The sequence below is a fragment of the Hyla sarda genome, chromosome 5 (assembly GCF_029499605.1).
Source record: "Hyla sarda isolate aHylSar1 chromosome 5, aHylSar1.hap1, whole genome shotgun sequence".
In the NCBI taxonomy this organism is placed as follows: Eukaryota; Metazoa; Chordata; class Amphibia; order Anura; family Hylidae; genus Hyla; species Hyla sarda.
In genome coordinates, this window is record NC_079193.1 from 9946103 (window position 1) to 9970903 (window position 24801).

General features: G+C 45.9%; 1 protein-coding gene across 1 annotated transcript in view; it reads right to left on the reverse strand.

Annotated features, from left to right (window-relative positions):
• MINDY4 (MINDY lysine 48 deubiquitinase 4) overlaps positions 1 to 24801 on the reverse strand; it is a 113510-nt gene that overhangs the window by 77930 nt on the left and 10779 nt on the right. Inside the window, exons 3-8 of the mRNA XM_056519427.1 lie at positions 21235 to 21284; positions 14055 to 14164; positions 13747 to 13863; positions 8570 to 8649; positions 7669 to 7773; positions 4887 to 4950 (exon numbers count right to left, since the gene is read on the reverse strand). Coding sequence (XP_056375402.1) covers positions 4887 to 4950; positions 7669 to 7773; positions 8570 to 8649; positions 13747 to 13863; positions 14055 to 14164; positions 21235 to 21284 — 526 coding nt within the window. The remainder of the gene's footprint in view (positions 1 to 4886; positions 4951 to 7668; positions 7774 to 8569; positions 8650 to 13746; positions 13864 to 14054; positions 14165 to 21234; positions 21285 to 24801) is intronic.

Below are 24801 nucleotides of genomic sequence, written 5' to 3' on the forward strand. Positions count from 1 at the left end.
GGGGGCAAAGTCTTCCCGGCGGCAGAACAATGTGAACAGATCCAAGGTTCACCATCGATTACTGTATCCGCATAGAGACTGAACTCTTTTTTAAAAAAAAAATGTTATGCATCATTTTAGGGTAAATATCTGGTTTACATGATTTTCTAGTTTAAGGAAATGCATAAAATGCAATTCTTCTACTGTCTTTATTGTTTTTGCCTATTTTGTTTTCCTCCTCCTTAGATACATTTTATGTATACATATAATGCTGTGTATCTGACCTAAGCCTTAAAAGGGGTACTCCGCTGGAAAACATTTATTTTTAAATCAACTGGTGCCAGAAAGTGAAACAGATTTGTAAATTACTTCTATTAAAAAATCTTAATCCTTCCAGTATTTATAAGCAGCTGTATGCTCCACAGGAAGTTCTTTTCTTTTTGAATTTCCTTTCTGTCTGACCACAGTGCTCTCTGCTGACACCTCTGTCCATTTTAGGAACTGTCCAGAGTAGGAGCAAATCCCCATAGCAAACCTCTCTGTACTGAAAAGTTCCTAAAATGGACAGAGGTGTCAGCAGAGAGCACTGTGGTCAGACAGAAAGGAAATTAAAAAAGAAAATAACTTCCTGTGGAGCTGATAAGTACTGGAAGGATGATATTTTTTATATAATTAATTTACAAGTCTTAATTTACTTTCTGGCACCAGTTGATTTAAAAAAAAAAAAAAAAAAAAAAAAAAAAAAAGATTTCCACCGGAGTACCCCCTTTAACCTGTTAAGGACCAATTATGTAACGTTACGTCATGAGTTTGCTCCCGATCTATAGCGTGGCCCCGCGTCATAGCGGGTCGGGCCCGGCTGGGACCCGTGGCTAATAGCGCGCGGCACTGATCGCAGTGCAGCGCGCTATTAACCCTTTAGACGCGGCGTACAAAGTTGAACGCCGCGTCTAAAGTGAAAGTAAAACCATGCTGGTTAGCTCAGGGAGCTGTTTGGGATCGCCGCGGCGTAATCGCGGCATCCCAAACAGCTGCAGGACACGAGGAGGGTCTCCTACCTTGCCTCCTGGTGTCCAATCGCCGAATGACTGCTCAGTGCCTGAGATCCAGGCATGAGCAGTCAAGCGGCAGAATCATCGATCACTGGTTTCTTATGAGAAATCAATGATCAATGTAAAAGATCAGTGTGTGCAGTGTTATAGTCTCCAATGGGATAACAATGATCAGTATAAGAGATCAGTGTGTGCAGTGTTATAGGTCCCTATGGGGGATAACAATGATCAGTATAAGAGATCAGTGTGTGCAGTGTTATAGCCCCCTATGGGATAACAATGATCAGTATAAGAGATCAGTGTGTGCAGTGTTATAGTCCCCTATGGGATAACAATGATCAGTATAAGAGATCAGCGTGTGCAGTGTTATAGGTCCCTATGGGAGCTATAACATTGCAAAAAAAAAAAAGTGAATAAAGATCATTTAACCCCTTCGCTATTAAAAGTTTGAATCACCCCCCTTTTCCCATTTAAAAAAAAAAAAACAGTGTAAATAAAAATAAACATATGTGGTATCTCCGCATGTGTAAATGTCTGAACTATAAAAATACATCATTAATTAAACCGCACGGACAATGGCGTATGCGCAAAAAAATTCCAAAGTCCAAAATAGTGTATTTTTGGTCACTTTTTATATCATGTAAAAATGAATAAAAAGCGATCAATAAGTCCTATCAATGCAAAAATGGTACCGATAAAAACTTCAAATCACAGCGCAAAAAATTAGCCCCATACGCGTAAAAATAAATAAGTTATAGGGGTCAGAAGATGACATTTTTAAATGTATAAATTTTCCTGCATGTAGTTATGATTTTTTCCAGAAGTCCGACAAAATCAAACCTATATAAGTAGGGGATCATTTTAATCGTATGGACCTACAGAATAATGATAAAGTGTCATTTTTACCGAAACATGCACTGCGGAGAAACGGAAGCCCCCAAAAGTTACAAAATGGCATTTTTTTTTTCAATTTTGTCTCACAATGGTTTTTTTCTTCCTGTTTCGCTGTAGATTTTTGGGTTAAATGACTGATGTCGTTACAAAATAGAATTGGTGGCGCAAAAATTAAGCCATCATATGGATTTTTAGGTGCAAAATTGAAAATTATGATTTTTTAAAGGTAAGGAGCAAAAAACGAAAATGCAAAAACGGGAAAACCCCTGGTCCTAAAGGGGTTAAGGATGGGATCACATTAGTGCAGTGTTTCCCAACAAGGATGCCTCCAGCTGTTGCAAAATTAAAACTCCCAGCATGCCTGGGCAAGCATTGGCTGTCAGGGCATGCTGGGAGTTGTAGTTTTGAAACATCAATCTACGATGAATGAAATTTGTTCCAGACTAAACTAATAACATGAACATATGAAGTAAACAACCACGGTGCAGGGAGAAAATGTAAGTAAACATCTGGTGAGTGTAAATCAGAAGACTCCAAATTTTGGTCCTCCAGCTGTCGCAAAACTACAACCCCCAGCATGCCCGGACAGCCTTTGGCTGTCCGGGCATGCTGGGAGTTGTAGTTTTGCAACAGCTGGAGGCACCCTGGTTGGGAAATACTGCATTAGTGTAATACGGAAGCATCTTTGAATTCGTATTTTAGTCTGGCCAGATTGTGGATCCAGTGACCTGAAGTGACAACTTCTTGCTTGGGTCATCAGACATGTGGTGGGGCCGGGACAGGCACACTAAGTAGATGGCTCCTGGAGCTTTACTAGGCCCAGGGATGTCTCAATTACATTATATTTTTGGGGTTGACCGGGGAGGACAATGGACACTCTCATTGTCAGCTCCACAAATGATCCCAGTGCTTGAAGGGGTACTCCGGTGGAAAACATTTATTTTTAAATCAACTGGTTCCAGGAAGTTAAGCAGATTTGCAAATTACTTCTATTAAAAAAAAAAAAAAAAAAATTCTTAATCCTTCCAGTACTTATCAGCTGCTGTATAATACGGAGGAAGTTCATTTCTTTTTTTTACATTTCTTTTCTGTCTGCCCACGGTGCTCTCTGCTGACACCTCTGTCCATGTCAGAGCAATTCCCCATAGCAAACCTCTCCTGCTTTGGACAGTTCCTGACATGGACTGAGGTGTCAGCAGAGAGCACTGTGGTCAGACAGAAAAGAAATTATTAAAGAAAATAACTTTCTCTGTAGTATACAGCAGCTGATAAGTACTGGAAGGATTAAGATTTTTTATTAGAAGTCATTTACAAGTCTGTTTAACTTTCTGGCACCAGTTGATTTAAAAATAAAAAAAAATTCCACCGGAGTACCCCTTTAACCGGTTAAAGCATTACTGTGATTTAAATCAACGTATGACTTGTGGCATAGGCATGTCAAAAGTTAAAATCGATCGGGGACTTCTGAAACCCCTTCAGGGTGCTGAAACCCCTTCAGATTGTAATTTTTGGCCGAGGGAAGAGCGCAGCAGCTCGCTTCACTCCCTGTCCAACTGCATTATAGTCTATGGAGCCAGTCACCTGCATTGCGCGCCAAGCCGGGTGAAGTGCGCTGCTGGACTCTTCACTCAGCCATAACTAAAGAGCGAACTTAAAGGGATATTTCAGGATTTTTGGTTCTTTGAAAGTAAGACAGGGGCAGCATAGCCTACAAAATGAGTCTTGTCTCGGACCTTTCCCAGCTTGCTGAGCGGCCCGAGACAATACATCATGAGTCAGGTGCTGAAAGGGAACTTAGCTTCTGCGTCTGTTGTGTGTGAAGCCGCTCCCTGATGACGTTACCGGCGCACATGTGCATTCATCCTACAGATCCACAGCTTGTGTGTCAGGTGATGCTGGCCAAGTCATATGATCAAAGGGAGCATGGCTGTGCTGCAATGGGTGGGGCAACAGATGTGTGGAAGAGAAATAAGTCACCTCCCACCTTAAAACAAAGGATCCTGGGAATTATAGTCCGAGGAAGGCGACAGAAACAGGAAGTAGCCAGTTCCCCAAAACGAGCCAGCAGTGTAAGGCTGCATTCACACCTCGTTTTCAGCCTACGGTTGCCGGATGCGGCTGGGGGAGGGGAAAACCGAGGGCGCTCCCATACCCCAGCCGGACCGGCGCTGAAATCCATTTACTTTAATGAGCCGTTCCGGAGTAAAACGGTGACTCCGGTCGGCTACTTTTTTTGACCCGTATGCGGTTTCCTGACCGGACCTAAAACCGTGGTATACTACGGTTTTAGGTCCGGTCACAAAACCTGATACGGGTCAAAAATGAACCGACCGGAGTCACCGTTTTACTCCGGAACGGCTCATTAAAGTAAATGGATTTCAGCGCCGGTCCGGCTGGGGTATGGGAGCGCCTGGTTTTCCCCTCCCCCAGCCGGATCCGGCAACCGTAGGCTGAAAACGAGGTGTGAATGTAATGTAATGGGGACACAGGACACGGCCATTTACCACCAACACAAGCACAGATCCTTTGTAGGCATGTCCATTACTGTAAGTCCCCTTATGTTGGATAACCCCTTTAAGGACCAATCTTAAAGGGCTATTCTGATGTAAAATGATCTATCCACAGGGGTCCTGACCTCTGAGTACAGTGCTCGGTTCACTTCAGCAGCCCCCATAGAGAATGAGTGGAGTGGCAGCTCACATGGATAACCTGGGGGGGGGGGGGGGGGGGGGGGGCTCAGTTTTCATTATTCAGGGTCTCACTGCTGATCCCAGCTACCAGTGCAGAATAAATAGATTGTATACAGCTTTATGTCATTGTATATTGCAAAGAGGTTGCTTGTCAGGGAATAGGCCAATCAGTTATAGTAAAAATCGCTGTGTAGGTGTCGGTTCCTGAGTTATGATGTGCCGCAGATGGGTAAACATTACTACTGTATACAGATTCCAGTCACAGACTTACACTTTCTAGGATCCCATCGGCTTTATACCTTCCAGCTGGACTGAACTGCTGCCTTCCAGACGACCTGTGAGAGGTGAACATGACAAATCACTCAGATCCTATAATCTTACTATACATTTCCTGGCATAGAACTGCATAGAATACTCAGAGATGTGATCGGAGAATGAGGCCTTATGGCAGCGTTTCCCAACCAGGGTGCCTACAGCTATTGCAAAACTACAACTCCCAGCATGCCCGGACAGCCAAAGGCTGTCCGGGCATGCTGGGAGTTGTAGTTTAGCACCAGCTGGAGCCACACTAGTTGGGAAACACTGCCCTAAAGCAACACACAAAATAGTGTCAGCTTCATTCTACTGGAAACTCTATAGCCCTCCCAACCAAATGTATAAGGTATCCATGAAATCAGTGCACGGTGTTGTCTTACCGACCATACAACCGAATATTCTTAATGAAGTACTCCAGGTTTTTTTAATTTAATTAAATTTTTTTTTGCTCATAAATGGCAGCATAAGCTTTTTTTTTTTTTGGGAGAATGTGAAGGTTCTTGTGTATACCTTTTGCTTACCTGTTCTAGCTGATGTGGCAGGCATGGAATTTCCAGTCATCTTGACTCTCAATTTTAAAAACAGGAATGATTTTCTGATGCTGCCTACATTTCCCATGAATCCACTGGCTTTGCAGAGAGAGGGGGTGGAGTCTCATCACCGCAATTTACCTAATGAGACGAACCTAATCACCTGACTAGACTCCAGCCACCAGAAACCTAAACTGCTGAGACATTTAAGTGCGTTTTTTTTAGAGAAATATTAGAGAAGTGATTTGACCTATAATCACAATCGCCTATACGGTACGGGGGGTCTGACCGCAGTGACCCCCGCAATCTCTTATACGGGGCCCCGGCTCTTCACTAGGAAGTTATGTTTCGCACCCAGAAAGTCATCTTCTCGAAATACGCCCCCTCCATTCATCTCTATAGGAGAGGCGGAGACACCGCATTCATCGGCCTCCACCTCTCCCATAAAGATGAATGGAGTAGGGGTGTTTTGACCAGCTGACGTGCTGGGTCCGAACTAGCAGAGCCAGGGCCGAGCCTGGGCCCCATACAGGAGATTGCAGGAGTCCTAATAGCCAGACCCCCCCCCCCCCAGACATTTGTCCTCTATCCTGCAGAGAAGGGATAGCTTTTCTCCTTTAGGGTAGGGTCACATGTAACAGATCTGCAGCGTATTTTAAGCTGTGAATCCATCAGTGACCAGACCCATAGTGTGCCTCCAGCTGTTGCCACCGACACATCCCCGCCCCCTGGCCCGCTCGCAGCGGCAATCCGCCGCTCAGAGCAGCCACACCGGGGCCTGCGAGTTGCCGCACGTATGCACAGTGTACTCAGACATCGCGGTTGCTCCACGGTGTCTGAGGACACTGCAGGCGCACTCGGGATGGCAACAGCTGGAGGCATACTACGTACTCAGACATCGCAGCTCGATGACTCGCAGGCCCCTGTGTGGCTGCTCGGAGTAGCGGATTGCCGCTGCGAGCTGGCCAGGGGGAGGGGGTGTGTCGATGGCAACAGCTGGAGGCACACTATGGGTCAAGGCACCGGCGGATCTGCAGCGTAAAATGTGACCCTGCCCTTAATGACGATTTGAAGTCTTCAGGCTGTGTTCACACGTTGCATTTTACTGCAATTAAGTCAATGTGTTTTGGCTGCGCTTTTGCTGCAATTTTCCAAAATCACAGTACAATTTACATGTTTTTACCAAAATTTGAATAACTATTTAAAATAGCACAATTTTTGCCATAATGTTAGGAAAAATCACAGCAAAAAAACTGCAAAATGTGTGTACAAAGCCTAAAGGGAGGTGTTTAACTACTATAGATCCAGATCCCATAGAGATAGCAGCAGCAGTATACAGATAGAGCTGGAGGGGAGGTGTATAACTATTATATAGCCAGATCTCATAGATTTAGCAGCAGTATACAGATAGTGCTGGAGGAGAGGTATATAACTACTATATATCCTAACCCCAGAGATAGCAGCAGTATACAGATAGAGCTGGAGGGGAGGTGCATAACTACAATATATCCTGATCCCATAGAGATAGCAGCAGTATACAGATAGAGCTGGAGGGGAGGTGTATAACTACTATATATCCTGATCCCATAGAGATAGCAGCAGTATACAGAGAGAGCTGGAGGGGAAAAGTATAACTACTATATATCCTGACCCCAGAGATAGCAGCAGTACACAGATAGAGCTGGAGGGGAGGTGCATAACTACAGTACTATATATCCTGATCCCATAGAGATAGCAGCAGTATACAGATAGAGCTGGAGAGAAGGGGTCTGGGAGCCAGCAGGAGGGATCTGATAATGTCATCCTATAGTTTACAGTACGTCAGCTGACCTAGGACTGATCATTTCTTTAGACATATTTAACACTATAATTTTCAGTACAGTAATGAACCGCTTGGATGCAGTTGTGCTAAAATAAAACAAATGGCACCGTAGTATGAATAATGGAGTGATTCTCAAGAAGACCCTGTGGGAGCGGTGCAAAGTGCTGCTGCAGAACCTCTTCATGAAGACAAGCAGGAGTTTCAATTTTCTTAAAGGAGAAGATTCCCACTGTCATCCAGTCTATTAGCCATGAAGCCCTGCACTACAGGCGCCTCTGGTCACTGGGTATCGTATCACAGCAATGTGACAATTAGGGAAGCGTCCGGCCGCAGTCTCCCTTTACTATAGATATAAAGGATGATGCGTCTCATACGTATTTACTTACAGTGTGACCACGGCTTCATTGCCGTTTCCGGCGCGCCACAAGACGTCAGCGAGGGCTTTACACAGGCAGCTTGTCCGGTCAGTGTCTGACGGCTGCAGAGGGCGACTAAAAAAAGACAGAAACAATAAAAATCAATCATAGCGGATATAATGGGCGCCCTCCCCGCCGGACGGTGTACACTATGTAATACCGCAGCAATGTTATAATGTTACTCCGCTGGAGGAGAAGAATGGGATTTCTAATAATGCAGCAATAAAAATCAGGGCTCGACCTCAGTAATGTCTATAACACATTGTACGCGGTGCACAACACGGTCACACTTCCTGCATGGGTGCTGCTGTATCAGTGGCATGTATAAATACACGGAAATAGCTCTGCTACACGGAGAGACGACCTCGGGTCACATCAGAGTCAAAAGGTTAAGAACCTGAACAGTTTTTAATTTGAATGAAATGTGTAGTGAGGAGCATCCATTGTGCAGTATAAATGACCTGTAAACCGTATAGGGCGTCGGCTGCAGGCTAGGGGGGGGCGTCGGCTGCAGGCTAGGGGGGCGTCGGCTGCAGGCTAGGGGGGCGTCGGCTGCAGGCTAGGGGGGCGTCGGCTGCAGGCTAGGGGGGCGTCGGCTGCAGGCTAGGGGGGCGTCGGCTGTATGCTACCATACCTTTGCCTTAACTAATGGTGCAGGAACAATCTGAGTAGTATTACCGCATGGTGCATAAAGTGTTAAAAGGGACCTCCAAAAAGAAAATGGCCAGGTCCAAAGCCTGAGGCTCCACTAAGACTCTGACGATAAAATGTCCCCCTGATTTAGCCATAGGCCCTCATTTACCCCATGGAGGCCATAGGATTGTCCTCTGTGGATCTCCCATTAGTATCAGTGTCATTTTACAGATCTCACCTGGTGTCGGACTCCATCCCGAAGAGGAGATGCTTCAGCACACAAGCCTGGACCGCAGCCAGGACCCCGCAGGGACCGCCCTATAGGAAACCGGAATGTAGGATATACATGAAACTCAGAGCAAGGGGTATACAGGGGGCTTGTAGGATGTATATAGAGAGTATAAGGGGGTTTATAAAGAGTACATAAAAAGGGTAAACAGAGGGTATGTAGGGGGAAAATAAAGGATATTTAGAGATACAGTGACCCCCCGACATACGATCATTTCAGCATACGATCACTCTCTGAGGCAGCATCACCATACGATGCTTTTGTATGTCGGGGCCATCGCATAAACGGCTATCCAGCAGCGCAGACTACTTCAGCTGCCGCCAGATAGCGGAGCTCACAGGGCACCGTAAACGGCTGACGATCACTTACCTGTCCTCGGGGCTCCGGCGCATCCTCTTCGGGATCCCCTGCATCATCGGCGCTCTCCATCATCGTCATCACGTCACTGTGCACGCCTTCCCGTCATCCAATAGGAGCGGCGTGCGTAGCGACGTGATGGCGGCAACGGAGAGCGAGTATGCTGGGGAAGCAGAGGCCTTGCCGGAGCGGCGGGGACAACCCGGGGACGCGGCGACAGCGATGGACGGCGACATCCAGGGCAGCGGTGACGGTCCGGAGCGGCGGTGACAGGCGAGTACAACTTCTTATACCAGTGGTCTTCAACCAGCGGACCTCCAGATGTTGCAAAACTACAACTCCCAGCATGCCCGGACAGCCAACGGCATGCTGGGTGTTGTAGTTTTGCAACATCTGGAGGTCCGCAGGTTGTAGACCACTGTCCTATACTTTACATTGCACGGATCCCTCAACATGCGATGGTTTCAACAAACGATGGTCCGTTTGGAACGGATTACCATCGTATGTTGAGGGACCACTGTATCTATTGGGTATAAGAGGTATATAAAGGGTTAAAAATGGGATATATAAAGCACTGTACAGAGGGAAATATAGGGGGCATTTAACCCCTTGAGGAGGGACCCATTTTTTTACCTCAATAACCAGGCTCTTTTTTTTTTATTTTTTTATTTGACGTGTCTCTTTAAATGGTAATAACTTTAGAACGCTTTTTCTGAGCGGAGCGATTGTGAGATTGTTTTTTTTTCGTGACATATTGTACTTTATATAATTGGTGCATTTTTGTTGGCACATGCAGCATTTTTTATGAAAAACTCCAAAATATTGTGAAAACCTGGAAAATTTTTGGCATTAAAATTATTATTATTTTTTTATGGTGTACACTGTGCGATAAAAATGATGTTATACTTATCCTGTGGGTCAGCACGATTACGACGATACCCATTTTATATAACTTTCTATTTTTCTTTTTCTGCCATTCATTTTACAACAGTCGGAACTTTTTTATTTTTCGTCCGGCGCCATTTTTTGCGGGATGAGTTGTACTTTTTATTGGTATCATTTTTGCGCTACGTGCTACCTTTTGATCTTTTTTATTCCGCTATTTGTACCAAAATTGGCGAATTTTGCGTTATTTTTTTTTTTTATGGTGTTCACCATGCGGGATAATTTACATTATAGGTTTAGTTTTATAGTACACGTCATTATGGACATGGCAATACCTATTATGTACCGTATTTTTCGCCCTATAGGACGCACCGGCGTATAAGACGCACCCAATTTATAGGTGCAAAATCTAAAAAAATTTAGATTTTGAATCCAATAGTGGTCTTCAACCTGCGGACCTCCAGATGTTGCAAAACTACAACTCCCAGCATGCCCAGACAGCCGTTGGCTGTCCGGGCATGCTGGGAGTTGTAGTTTTGCAACATCTGGAGGTCCGCAGATTGAAGACCACTGCAGGAGGAGGTAATACTCACGTGTCCCCGCCGCTCCGGACCCGTCACCGCTGCCCTGGATGTCGCTCCATCGCTGTCGCCGTGTCCCCGACGCTCCGGAACGTCTCTGCTGCCGGCCGGGTATCCTCGCTCTCCGTCGCCGCCATCACGTCGTTACGCACGCCGACGCACGTACGCGACGACGAGGAAGGAGAGCGCCGGCCATACAGGGGATCCCTGAACGGAGAAGACACCGAGGAGGCAGGTAAGGTCCCCCCCCCCCCGGGTGTCCTGTAAGCACTAACCCGGCTATTCAGTCGGGCTGTTCGGGACCGTCGCGGTGAAATCGCGGCGGTCCCGAACAGCCCGACTGAACAGCCGGGTTAGTGTCACTTTCCCTTCAGACGCGGCGGTCAGCTTTGATCGCCGCATCTGAAGGGTTAATACAGGGCATCACCGCGATCAGTGATGTCCTGTATTAGCAGCGGGTCCCGGCCGTTGATGGCCGCAGGGACCGCCGCGATAGGGGTGTATTCGCCGTATAAGACGCACCGACTTTTTACCCCCCGTTTTGGGCGTCTTATACAGGAAAAAAATGCGGCATATTATTTGTGTTTATGATCTTTTTTGGTGATAATACAGGGCTTTTATTGGGAAAGGGGCATTTTTTAAAATATATTTTTACACTTCACACTTTTATTGAAGAACTTTTTATTTTATTTTTTACACTTTTTCCTGGTTATATTATGCTGCAATACATTTGTACTGTAGCACAGTATAACCCGATGAGCTGCACACTGTACAGTCTGCGGCTGGATCTCACAGGCTTCCATAGCAGGCGGACTGGAGGTCATGATCTGACCTCCTGCTGCCATAGCAATCAACGGCAACCCGCGAGCGCCCTGTCAACACCATACATGCCGTGATCAGGATTAATCACGGCCTCTATGGGGTTAATGCTGCCAGGACCCGCCGCCAGAGATCGCTAGGACATACGCATACGTCCCATAGCGGGAAGGGGATAAAGCATATTTAGGAAGAGTATATAGGGAAGTGTTTCCCAGCCAGGGCACCTCCAGCTGTTGCAAAACTACAACTCCCAGCATGCCTGGACAGCCATTGGCTGTCCGGGCATTCTGGGGGTTGTAGTTTTGTAACAGCTGGGAGGCACCCTGGTTGGGAAACACTGATATAGGGTGTATATCTGGGGTGTAAAGAGGGTAAATACAGTGTGTAAATATGGGGTATATAAAGAGTGTGTATAATGTATATAGTGTATATAAGGAGTATAGAGAAAAGTATATAGAGGGTATATACAAGAGGTATAATATATATATATATATATATATATATATATATATATATATATTATAGTGTGTATAATGTATATAAGGAGTATATAGAGGAGTATATAGAGAAGTATATATAGGGTGTGTAGAGGATATATATATATATATATATATATATATATATATATGGTGTATAATGTATATAAGGAGTATATAGAGAATATATAGGGTGTGTAGAGGCTATGGATAGGGTGTATATTGTGTATATAAATGGTATATATAGGGTGTGTATAATGTACATAGTGTATATAAGGAGTATATAGAGAAGTATATATAGGGTGTGTAGAGGGTATATATAGGGTGTATATAGTGTATATATAGGGTGTGTATAATTTGTATTTATCGGGGTATACCACGCACCGGCCTATAACACGCACCCTCATTTTACCAAGGATATTTGAGTAAAAAAGTTTTTTTACCAAATATCCATGGTAAAATGAGGGTGCGTGTGTGTGCCTGTGTATACCCCGATACACTGTTTCTTACCCCGCAGAAGCCCCCAGGAAAGGCAGGGGGAGAGAGGCCGTCGCTGCCCGCTTCTCTCCCCCTGCCTTTCCTGGGGTCTAGAGCCCTGCTGCCGCCGCTTCTCTCCCCCTGCTATCGACGCCGCTGCCCCTTCTCTCCCCCTGTCTATCAGTGTCGCTGCACCATTGCAGGCGCCGACAGACAGGGGGAGAGAAGGGGCAGCACCCATTGCGGGCGCCGCTGCCCCGTTGCCTCCCCTATCCCCGGTAGCAATGACGCAGGGGACGCACACCGGAGGCTTGAAGCAGCGCGGACCCGACCCCGGCAACAGGTAATTATACAACCGGTGATGGGGGAGGCAACGGGGGCAGCGGCGCCGGCAATGGGTGCAGCTGCCCCTTCACTCCCCCTGGCTATCAGCGCCGCTGCCCCATTGCCGCTGCACCGATAGCCAGGGGGAGAGAAGGGGCAGCGGCACCGATAGCCAGGGGGAGAGAAGGGGCAGCGGCACCGATAGCCAGGGGGAGAGAAGGGGCAGCGGCACCGATAGCCAGGGGGAGAGAAGGGGCAGCGGCACCGATAGCCAGGGGGAGAGAAGGGGCAGTGGCACCGATAGCCAGGGGGAGAGAAGGGGCAGCGGCACCGATAGCCAGGGGGAGAGAAGGGGCAGCGGCACCGATAGCCAAGGGGAGAGAAGGGGCAGCGGCACCGATAGCCAGGGGGAGAGAAGGGGCAGCGGCACAGATAGCCAGGGGGAGAGAAGGGGCAGCGGCACAGATAGCCAGGGGGAGAGAAGGGGCAGCGGCACCGATAGTCAGGGGGAGAGAAGGGGCAGCAGCAGGGACTCCAGGACAGGCAGGGGCAGAGAAGCCGGCAGCGGTGGCGGTCTCTGCACCTGAAAAAGCCGCTGCAGTTCATAGATTTAAAGCGCCGGCTTTAAATCATTGAACTGCAGCGGCTTATCGGCGTATAACACGCAGGTAGACTTTAGGCTAAAAATTTTAGCCTAAAAAGTGCGTGTTATACGCCGATAAATACGGTAGTGTATATAGAGAAGTATATATAGGGTGTGTAGAGGGTATATAGGGTGTGCAGAGGGTATATATAGGGTGTGTATAATGTACATAGTGTATATAAGGAGTATATAGAGAAGTATATATAGGGTGTGTAGAGGGTATATATAGTGTGTGTATAATGTACATAGTGTATATAAGGAGTATATACAGAATATATAGGGTGTATATTGTGTATATAAAGGGTATATATAGGGTGTGTATAATGTACATAGTTTATATAAGGAGTATATAGATAAGTATATATAGGGTGTGTATAATGTACATAGTGTATATATGGAGTATGTAGAGAAGTATATATAGGGTGTGTAGAGAGTGTATATATAAAGGGTATATATAGGGTGTATATTGTGTATATATAGTGTGTGTATAATGTACATAGTGTATATAAGGAGTATATACAGAATATATAGGGTGTATATAGTGTATATATAAAGGGTATATACCTTTTTCTGTACGATGCCGTACTTCAGCTTCTTGGTGTTACTGAATGTGAAGCTCTGACTTTTCCATTCTGGGCTGAAGCAGCAAAGAGCCGACCCGAAGAGAAGCTTCTTCATGTCCTAAGAGAAGGGACAGGATATCTGTATTCAGCCATTATATCTATCCCTCTGAATGACATCCAGATCACCGTACAGTCCCCCAGGACCACGTGTCAGTCCTCACTGATATTCTGATCATGAACCAGGCAGCTCAGGATGAACAGACCTGTAATGATGAATATACATTTATACCTGCACATCCTGTCACTTACTGTCGCTTGTTGCAAATCAATAGGTTTTCCTTCCAGATGCACTTTACTTCTCCCAAGAAAAGATGGCGTCCGGGCAGCATCAACCGAGAGCAAATCCTCTTCCACGTCATCTGATGGGGAGATAGAAGCAAAATACTAAAATAATATAGAATATATATGAAGGGGAATGTCACATCACCCGCAACACTCCTGACATACTGTGTACTGCTGCAGCCTTGCTCCTCCCACTAATACTATGTGCTGTTATGGTTTACACCAGTGTTTCCCAACTAGGGTGCCTCCAGCTGTTGCAAAACTACAACTCCCAGCATGCCCGGACAGCCTTTGCAACAGCTGGAGGCACCCTAGTTGGGAAACACTGGTGTATACAGTAACCTAACTACAACAGAGCTGTTTAGCTTGCAGAGCATTATCTAGACTGGATACAATTGTATCACTTCTCAGCTGAGAGCAGGACTAGCTATGTACAATGTATCAGTCTGGGGTCCAGGATGTTTAGCTCACAGAGCATTGTCTAGACTGGATACAATTGTATCACTTCTCAGTTGAGAGCAGGACTAGGTATGTACATTGTATCAGTCTGGGGTCCAGGATGTTTAGCTCACAGAGCATTGTCTAGACTGGATACAATTGTATCACTTCTCAGTTGAGAGCAGGACTAGGTATGTACATTGTATCAGTCTGGGGTCCAGGATGTTTAGCTCACAGAGCATTGTCTATAGACTGGATACAATTGTATCACTTCTCAGCTGAGAGCAGGACTAGCTATGTACAATGTATCAGTCTGGGGTCCAGGATGTTTAGCTTGCAGAGCATTGTCTAGACTGGACACAATTGTATCACTTCTCAGCTGAGAGCAGGACTAGCTATGTGCAATGTATCAGTCTGGAGTCCAGGATGTTTAGCTCACAGAGCATTGTCTAGACTGGATACAATTGTATCACTTCTCAGTTGAGAGCAGGACTAGGTATGTACATTGTATCAGTCTGGGGTCCAGGATGTTTAGCTCACAGAGCATTGTCTAGACTGGATACAATTGTATCACTTCTCAGTTGAGAGCAGGACTAGGTATGTACATTGTATCAGTCTGGGGTCCAGGATGTTTAGCTCACAGAGCATTGTCTAGACTGGATACAATTGTATCACTTCTCAGTTGAGAGCAGGACTAGGTATGTACATTGTATCAGTCTGGGGTCCAGGATGTTTAGCTCACAGAGCATTGTCTATAGACTGGATACAATTGTATCACTTCTCAGCTGAGAGCAGGACTAGCTATGTACAATGTATCAGTCTGGGGTCCAGGATGTTTAGCTTGCAGAGCATTGTCTAGACTGGACACAATTGTATCACTTCTCAGCTGAGAGCAGGACTAGCTATGTACAATGTATCAGTCTGGGGTCCAGGATGTTTAGCTCACAGAGCATTGTCTAGACTGGATACAATTGTATCACTTCTCAGTTGAGAGCAGGACTAGGTATGTACATTGTATCAGTCTGGGGTCCAGGATGTTTAGCTCACAGAGCATTGTCTAGACTGGATACAATTGTATCACTTCTCAGTTGAGAGCAGGACTAGCTATGTACAATGTATCAGTCTGGGGTCCAGGATGTTTAGCTCACAGAGCATTGTCTATAGACTGGATACAATTGTATCACTTCTCAGCTGAGGGCAGGACTAGCTATGTACAATGTATCAGTCTGGGGTCCAGGATGTTTAACTCACAGAGCATTGTCTATAGACTGGATACACTTTTAACAAACCCTCTGCTATGAGTTTTAGGTCATAAGGGGTTTTTAGACTCTGGGGGGAGATTTATCAAAACGTGTGCAGATATAAAGTTGCTGAGTTGCCCATAGAAACCAATCAGATCACTACTTTCATTTTACAGAGGCCTTGTTAACCCCTTAAGGACCAGGCGTTTTTCGTTTTTTGCACTTTCGTTTTTTCCTCCTTACCTTTAAAAAATCATAACTCAATTTTGCACCTAAAAATCAGTATTATGGCGTATTTTTGTGCGACAAAATTGAAAAAAAAATGCCATTTTGTAACTTTTGGGGGCTTCCGTTTCTACGTAGTACATTTTTCGTTACAAATGACACCTGATATTTATTCTGTAGGTCCATACGGTTAAAATGATCCCCTACTTATATAGATGTGATTTTGTATTACTACTGAAAAAAATCATAACTACATGCAGGAAAATTTATACGTTTAAAATTGTCATTTTCTGACCCCTATAACTTTTTTATTTTTCCGTGTTCAGGGCGGTATGAGGGCTCATTTTTTGCGCCGTGATCAGAAGTTTTTGTCGGTACCATTTTTGCATTGATCTGACTTTTTGATCGCTTTTCATTCATCTTTTCATGATATAAAAAGTGACCAAAAATACGCTATTTTGGACTTTGGAATTTTTTTGCGCGTACGCCATTGAAGGTGCGGTTTAAAAAGCGGTATATTTTTATAGTTCGGACATTTCCACACGCGGCGATACCATATATGTTTATTTTTATTTACACTGTGTTTTCTTTATTCTTGGAAATGCCGGGTCATTCAAACTTTTATTAGGGGAAGGGATAATTGAAAGGGTTAATGATTTTTTTTTACACTTTTCTTATGCAGTATTATAGCTCCTATAGGGGGCGCTATAACATTGCATTAACTAATCTTTACCACTGATTGATGCATCCCCATAGGAATGGATCAATCAGTGTTTTCGGTGATTGATTGCTCAAGCCTGGATCTCAGGCTCCCTGAGCTAGCCGGGCAGTTTTACTTTGTTTTTTGGCCGCGCGGCTCAGCTTTGAGGGCGTGGCTAAAGGGTTAATAGCGTGCGGCACCGCGATCAGTGCCGAGCACTATTAGAGGCGGGTCCCGGCTTCACTATGACGCCGGGCCCGCCGCGATATGATGCGGGGTTACCGTGTAACCCCGTATTATATCACGGGAGCGGGACTAGGGGCGTAAGTTTACGCCCTTGGTCCTTAACAGGTTTAAAATGAAAGAAGCGATCTGATTGGTTGCTATAGACAACTGCACCACTCTTCCTCTGGACAGGTTTTGATAAATCTCCCCCTGGATGTATACAAGGCATTGTTGTTTGGCCGCTTTCACACAATAAAGTTCTTCTGTTTTAAAGAGCCGTTATAATGTGCAGTTATGAAAACCCTTAAAATCGTCCGTTAAACGGCTGTTACAAAATCCCATTAAAGTCTATGGGATTTTTACATTATCCGTTTTAACCCGTCATAGCCCTTTATTAACAATGGACGTTACTTTGTGACGGGAGAAAAATAGCGCATGTACCGTTTTTTCTCCCGTCAAAAATAACGTCCGTTATAACAGGCTATGACTGGTTAAAACGGATAATGTAAAAATCCTATAGACTTTTTAATGGGATTTTTGAATGGTCGTTTTTAAGCGTTTTCAGAATGGAACATTCTAACGGCTCTTTATAGTGGGAAAGCAGAGCGGCCTTCCTCACAGCAAGCAGAGCTCTTAACAACTGCAAGAAATTTAAGTTTGCTGGAAAGTTTTGCAGCAATTTATGAAGATTTATGAAGAGGGTCAGAACCAAAACAACGAAGACCCAACGAAGACCCAACGAAGACCCGGCACGATGTCCAGGAGACCTGTACTGGCGGCATCGCCTCCACCGTCATCAGGGCTGATATGGCGCCTCCAGGTTGATGTATCTGTCCGTCATTCAGAATGTAATGTAAATGCCACAATGTTGCCCCCCCCCCTCTTTGCCTCTAATTTTGCCCATTTTTGCCTTGTCACATGACCTCTCTCTATACATTTCCTAGGACGCCTCCATCGTTCCCTACGTGATGATTCAGGATTGTGTAATGTGACATCTCGGATTCCTGTTAATGATTTCTTGTAAGTTCTCGGCCCTGATATTTCCCGACCTCATCCCTTCCGAATCTTCTTCTAGTGAAGACCCCCCCCCCTTACCCCCCACCCACCTTCACTGGTACGTGCTATGTCTAACCACTCGCTGGTATCTGCCGCCTTCACGGAAGATAAACAAATTCAGCAGAAATTAAACATAGGGCAGGGCGGTGTGACCAAATATCTGTATCACGGTATCTTTTAGGGATGTAAGAAAAAAATCAATTCACGCGATTATCGCGATTTTTCACTTCGCGATACTGAATTGATTCAAAATATTTTTGAATCGATCCTTTTAGGGATGTGGAATTTGTATCTCCTGACCCCCAGAACATCATGTCCCGGGCATCAGGAGATACAAATTAAACATTTGTGGAGCCGGGCAGGCCGGATCTGACGCGGCGGAGCTCTGGGTGTACGGAGCGGGCTCCGACTCGTGCCCGCTCCGTACTCTGCGGCCCCCGGCTGATTTCAGTAGCCAGGGACCGCTGATGCATCACTGCCGCTAATATCCAGCATGCGGCACTCTGCAGTATGTATTGAGCGGGCTCCGGACTCCTGCCGGGCTCCATACTCTGCAGCCTCCGGCTGTTTTGCCGCGATCGCCATGGCTGGCTATTAACCCTTTAGATCGCCGCTGTCAAAGCTGACAGCGGCGTCTAAAGGGATATGTAAATGTTCCCTGGTAGACTAGTGGGGTGGATCGCCCCCCCCCGCAGCGAGATCGCGAGGGGGCGATCCACTATGGAGGTCGCCGGAGGGCTTACCTCTGCTTCCCTGCTCTCCGTGGCTCTGTCATTGATAGATCCCGGCTGGACCAGGCTCTATCAATGGATCGCAGATCAATGGCGTTCAATAGAACTCTATTCATCTGTATAAGGAATCTAATGATTCCTAAAAGACTAATAAAGTGTATAAAAAAAATAAAAAATAAAGTTTTAATAAAAGTGTAAAAGACATGGTTTTTTTAGACAGAATCGGGATATATCGCGATGTATCGTCACCTAGATGGTATCGCGATATATAAGGATATATCGAATAGCCACACTGGTATCGCGATTCGAATCGTATCGCCAAATTCTTGGGGATTCACACCCCTAGTATTTTTGTAACTTATGGCAGTTCCACGGTATATAACGGTATTTCTCCCCCGCCCCGCACCCCACCCAAAATTAATTATCAGCCCAATGCTGCGCTGTCGCCATCGGGGTAAATACTCACATATCACCCGCAAGCGCTGCCCTCCTCGTCCTCCTGTTTGTTGTAGCCGCCGGCGCTGACACTCTATACTGTACGCTGTATCCCTATGCGCGGGCTGCAAAAGGTAAACAAAATAAACTTTAACTCGCCTTCCCCGTCGAATCGGACTTGCTTCCTGGGGACGGGAACGTCGGCAGCCATCAGCCTATCACCGGCCGCAGTGATGTTCCACCTCGGCTGGTGATAGGCTGAGTGCACTGTCATGTAAGAAGCCGGCTCCTTACATGACAGTGCGCTCAGCCTATCACCAGCCGAGTCGGAACATTGCAGCGGCCGGTGATAGGCTGATGGCTGCCGACGTTCCCGTCCCCAGGAAGCAAGTCCGATTCGACGGGGAAGGCGAGTTAAAGTTTATTTTGTTTATCTTTTGCAGCCCCGGCATAGGGATACAGCGTACAGTATAGAGCAGTGTTCTTCAACCTGTGGACCTCCAGATGTTGCAAAACTACAACTCCCAGCATGCCCGGACAGCCGTTGGCTGTCCGGGCATGCTGGGAGTTGAAGTTTTGCAACATCTGGAGGTCCGCAGGTTGAAGACCACTGGTACAGAGTGTCAGCGCCGGCGGCTGCAACAAACAGGAGGACGAGGAGGGCAGCGCTTGCGGGTGATATGTGAGTATTTACCCCGATGGGGACAGCGCAGCGCTGGGCAGAACAGCGCTCGCGGGTCACATATGATTAGTTCCCGGATGCGGGGACAGCGCAGCGCTGGGCTGATTATTCATTCATTTCCAAGGGGGAGGGGCCAAACCGGTATTGCGGTATGGGGAAAAATTCATATCGTGCAGGACAAAAACTTCAGTATTCGTTATGAACCGGTTATACCGCCCAGCACTAATTAAACATACCCTTTTTTTTTTTTTAAAGAATATGTACTTAAAGGTGTAGTCCCCCCCCTAGTCATGTTATCCAAGGGCTCAAGTCCCATGGGAACTTAGTTCCTGCACTTTTCTCACAGCAGAAACCCTATTCCCATTAGGACCAACCCTTGAGTGGAAATCTTGTGTGAGTTTCCACACTTCTTTCCCCCCCCCCCCCCCCCCCCCCCAAACCCCCCCCCCCCGACTTGACCCCTGTGTTCTCCCCTATCTAAAGGTCTGATCGCGGACCCCCCGCCATCTCTGGTCCAGCGCTGCGGCGTTGTTCATGAACACTGAAGCCTGGTTCTTGAGGTCACGCCGCGCCACCTCCATTCAGGTCTATGGTGGTCATGAATGCCGCAGCACCGCCCCGGAGATTGCAGGGGGGTCCCAGTGGCTGGACCCTCCGTCAGACAGGTTATCCCCTATCCAAAAGGATAACATGTCTAGGGGGAGAGTACCCCTTTAAAATCTCAGCAAACCCCTTTTAAAGGGGTACTCCACTGGGAAAAAAAATGTTTAATCAACAACTGGTGCCAGAAAGTTAAACAGATTTGTAAATAACTTCTTTTTAAAAATCTTAATCCTTCCAGTACTTAGCTGCTGTGTGCTCCACAGGAAGTTCTTTTCTTTTTGAATTTCCTTTCTGTCTGACCACAGTGCTCTCTGCTGACACCTCTGTCCATTTTAGGAAGTGTCCAGAGCATGATAGGTTCGCTATGGGGATTTGCTGTGGTCAGACAAAAAGGAAATTCAAAGAGAAAAGAACTTCCTGTGGAGCATACAGCAGCTAATAAGTACTGGAAGGATTAAGATTTTTATATAGAAGTAATTTACAAATCTGTTTAACTTTCTGGCACCAGTTGATAAAAAAATATATATATTTTCCACCGGAGTACCCCTTTAAGGGGCTATCCAGGATTAGAAAAACATAGCTGCAGCTCGGTCCCATTGAAGTGGATGGAGTCGTGTTGTAATACCACACACAACCTGAGGACAGGTGTGGCACTGTTTTTCCAACCCTGGATAACCCCTATATAAATCCCAAACTAATAGCAAATCTGAAAGGAATCCCAGCACCTTATTGCAGCCCAGATTCCCAGTGTAGACGCGGCTCCGGATATATAATGTCGGGGGGCCCCTGTAATACACGGCGCGGTGCTTACCCAGCCAAAGATCGTCCTCGCCGTCCTCCCGTGTCGACGTGTATGACTTCCTGCAGGAAAAGAGACAGGTTATAGGTTACTGCAGTGATTCCCAACCAGCGTGCCTCCAGCTGTTGCAAAACTACAACGCCCAGCATGCCCGGACAGCATGGCATTTCATATAGGGCAGTGTTTCCCAACTAGGGTGCCTCCAGCTGTTGCAAAACTACAACCCCCAGCATGTGCAGACAGCATTGCATTTGATATAGGGCAGTGTTTCCCAACTAGGATGCCTCCAGCTGTTGCAAAACAACACCCAGCATGCCCGGACAGCATTGCATTTCATATAGGGCAGTTTTTCCCAACTAGGGTGCCTCCAGCTGTTGCAAAACTACAACTCCCAGCATGTCCAGACCGCACTGCATTTGATATAGGGCAGTGTTTCCCAACTAGGGTGCATCCAGCTGTTGCAAAACTACAACTCCAAGCATGCCTGGACAGCCAAAGGCTGTCCGGGCATGCTGGGAGTTGTGGTTTTGCAACAGCTGGAGGCACACTGGTTGGAAAATACTGGGTTACTGTATAGGAGAGAGAAGACAGAATGTACAGTACCACTGCAGCCGCGCATTGAACGGCCCCTGCCACGGGAAGAGCGTCTGCAGCCTCAAGGTCTCCTATTGTGATCGCAGGCGGATCGTGAGCGTCTCAGGATGACACACTCGCCCGTTCCCACCAACACCCTGCACGGTACTCGCTTGTGTGTCATAACACCACTGCTGCACAATTAAAGGTCACTATATGGGCACCATTCACTGACAGACAACAACCAGTAACCATAGTCATAGAGCATTAATGCCGCATCTTCTGTGCAAACGCCATTCACCCTACATGTGCAATCTTTGCTGTCAGTGAATAGGAACATTAATCCGAAATAAATAGCACTTATCCTACCGAACAAACCTCATTGACCCCACAAGTGGTGCTCTTGCTGTCAGTGAATAGAGACAGCATTGATCTTACAAGTTGCATTCTTGCTGCCAGTAAATAAGAACATTCATCCGAAATGAATAGCTGAGCCCAGTAGCAATGATTTTGCTGTCAGTGAATGGAAACATTTTCCTAAAACAAACATCATTGACCCTACAAGTAGCATTTTTGCTGTCAGTGAATAGGAGCATTCCTCTGTATCGGTAGGTTACTTGCCATTTGTTTTAGATGAATGTTTCTATTCACTGACAGCAAGAATGCAACTTGTAGTATCAATGTCGTTTGGTTTAGAAGAATGTTCCTATTCACTGACAGCCAGAACGCTACTTGTGGGGTCAATGCAGTTTGGTTTGAAAGAATGTTCCTATTCACTGACAGCTATAACGCTACCTGTAGGGTCCATTATATTTGCTTTGGTAGGGGAAATGCTTTTTATTTCGAAGGAATGTTCCTATTCACTGACAGCAAGAATGCAGTTTGTAGGGGTCAATTCAGTTTGTTTTGCCATTTGCTTTAACTAGCACTGACTCCCCTACAAACTGCATTCTTGCTGTCAGTGAATAGGAACGTTCTTCCAAACCAAACAGCATCGATCCTACAAGTTGCATTCTTGCTGTCAGTGAATAGGAATGTTCTTCCAAACCAAACAGCATCGATCCTACAAGTTGCATTCTTGCTGTCAGTGAATAGGAACGTTCTTCCGAACCAAACAGCATCGATCCTACAAGTTGCATTCTTGCTGTCAGTGAATAGGAACGTTCTTCCAAACCAAAACAGCATCGATTCCACAAGTTGCATTCTTCCTGTCAGTGAATAGGAACGTTTTTCTGAACCAAACAGCATCGATTCCACAAGTTGCATTCTTGCTGTCAGTGAATAGGAACATTTCTCTGAAACAAATCGCATTCACCCTACCAAAGGAAACGTGATTGACCCCACAAGTTGCGTTCTAGCTGTCAGTGAATAGAAACATGTTGTAAAATCTGTCAACGTGTTACAGTGGAGCCTGGGACCCCCCCCCCCCCACCCCCCACCCCACCAATTACTAGAACAGTAGTTCTAGCAGGATATAGAAGTGGTTTTCAATCTGAGGGTCCCTAGCTATTGCAAAACTACAGTTGTAGTTTTGCAACAGCTGGAGGCACCCTGGTTGGGAAACACTGTAATAAAGATGCATTTTTGCACCTGTATGTTAGCACTGGGAGATCCCTGATCCCGTAGCAGTGGATGTTCCTCTGCATTCTATCTCCTGACTGTCAGGATGTGGTCTGAGCAGCGTCAGCGCAGACAGACATAAGTGCTGACAATTCTATCACACTTCCTATTGTCTGTGACGTCCGCCCTATGAAGAGGGAGCAATCACCTCGGGAGATACAGGAAGAGCCACTTAGTGCAATGATCTGGTATATAGCTACGGCGGGGACTACTGCTCCCATCATTGCTATTCTCCTGCAAACCTCATGGGGCAGTACAGGCGATACTTTTGGGCCCAGAAAATACTGCCAGCCAGACCCCACCATAGATGTACAGTGATCTCCAACCTGTGCATCACTACAACTCCCATCATGCCCTTGATACCTCCCACTGATCTTATAATCACTTGAAACCTTTGTCTCTGCAGCTGTTCCAAACAACAACTCCCATGAGGGAAATTGTAGTTCAGCAACAGCTGGAGAGCCACAAGGTGGGGACACCTCTGTCCATGTCAGGAACTGTCTAGAGCAGGAGAGGTTTACTATGGGGATTTACTCCTACTCTGGAGAGAAAGAGAGAAAAAGAGAAAGAGAAAGAGAAAGAGAGAAAGAGAAAGAGAGAGAGAGAGAGAACAAGAGACAGAGAGAGAGAGAACAAGAGACAGAGAGAGAGAGAACAAGAGACAGAGAGAGAGAGAACGAGACAGAGAGAGAGAGAACGAGACAGAGAGAGAGAGAACGAGACAGAGAGAGAGAGAACGAGACAGAGAGAGAGAGAACGAGACAGAGAGAGAGAGAACGAGACAGAGAGAGAGAGAACGAGACAGAGAGAGAGAGAACGAGACAGAGAGAGAGAGAACGAGACAGAGAGAGAGAGAACGAGACAGAGAGAGAGAGAACGAGACAGAGAGAGAGAGAGAACGAGACAGAGAGAGAGAGACACAGAGAGACAGAGACAGAGAGACACAGAGAGACAGAGACAGAGAGACACAGAGACAGAGACAGAGAGACACAGAGAGAGACAGAGAGACAGAGATAGATATGAGATAGATAGAGATAGATATGAGATAGATATGAGATAGATAGATATGAGATATATAGATAGATATGAGATAGATAGATATGAGATAGATATGAGATAGATAGATAGATAGATATGAGATAGATAGATAGATATGAGATAGATAGATAGATAGACATGAGATAGATAGATAGATAGATATGAGATATATAGATAGATATGAGATAGATAGATATATATGAGATAGATAGATAGATATATATGAGATAGATAGATAGATAGATATATATGAGATAGATAGATAGATAGATATGAGATAGATAGATAGATATGAGATAGATAGATAGATATGAGATAGATAGATAGATATGAGATAGATAGATATGA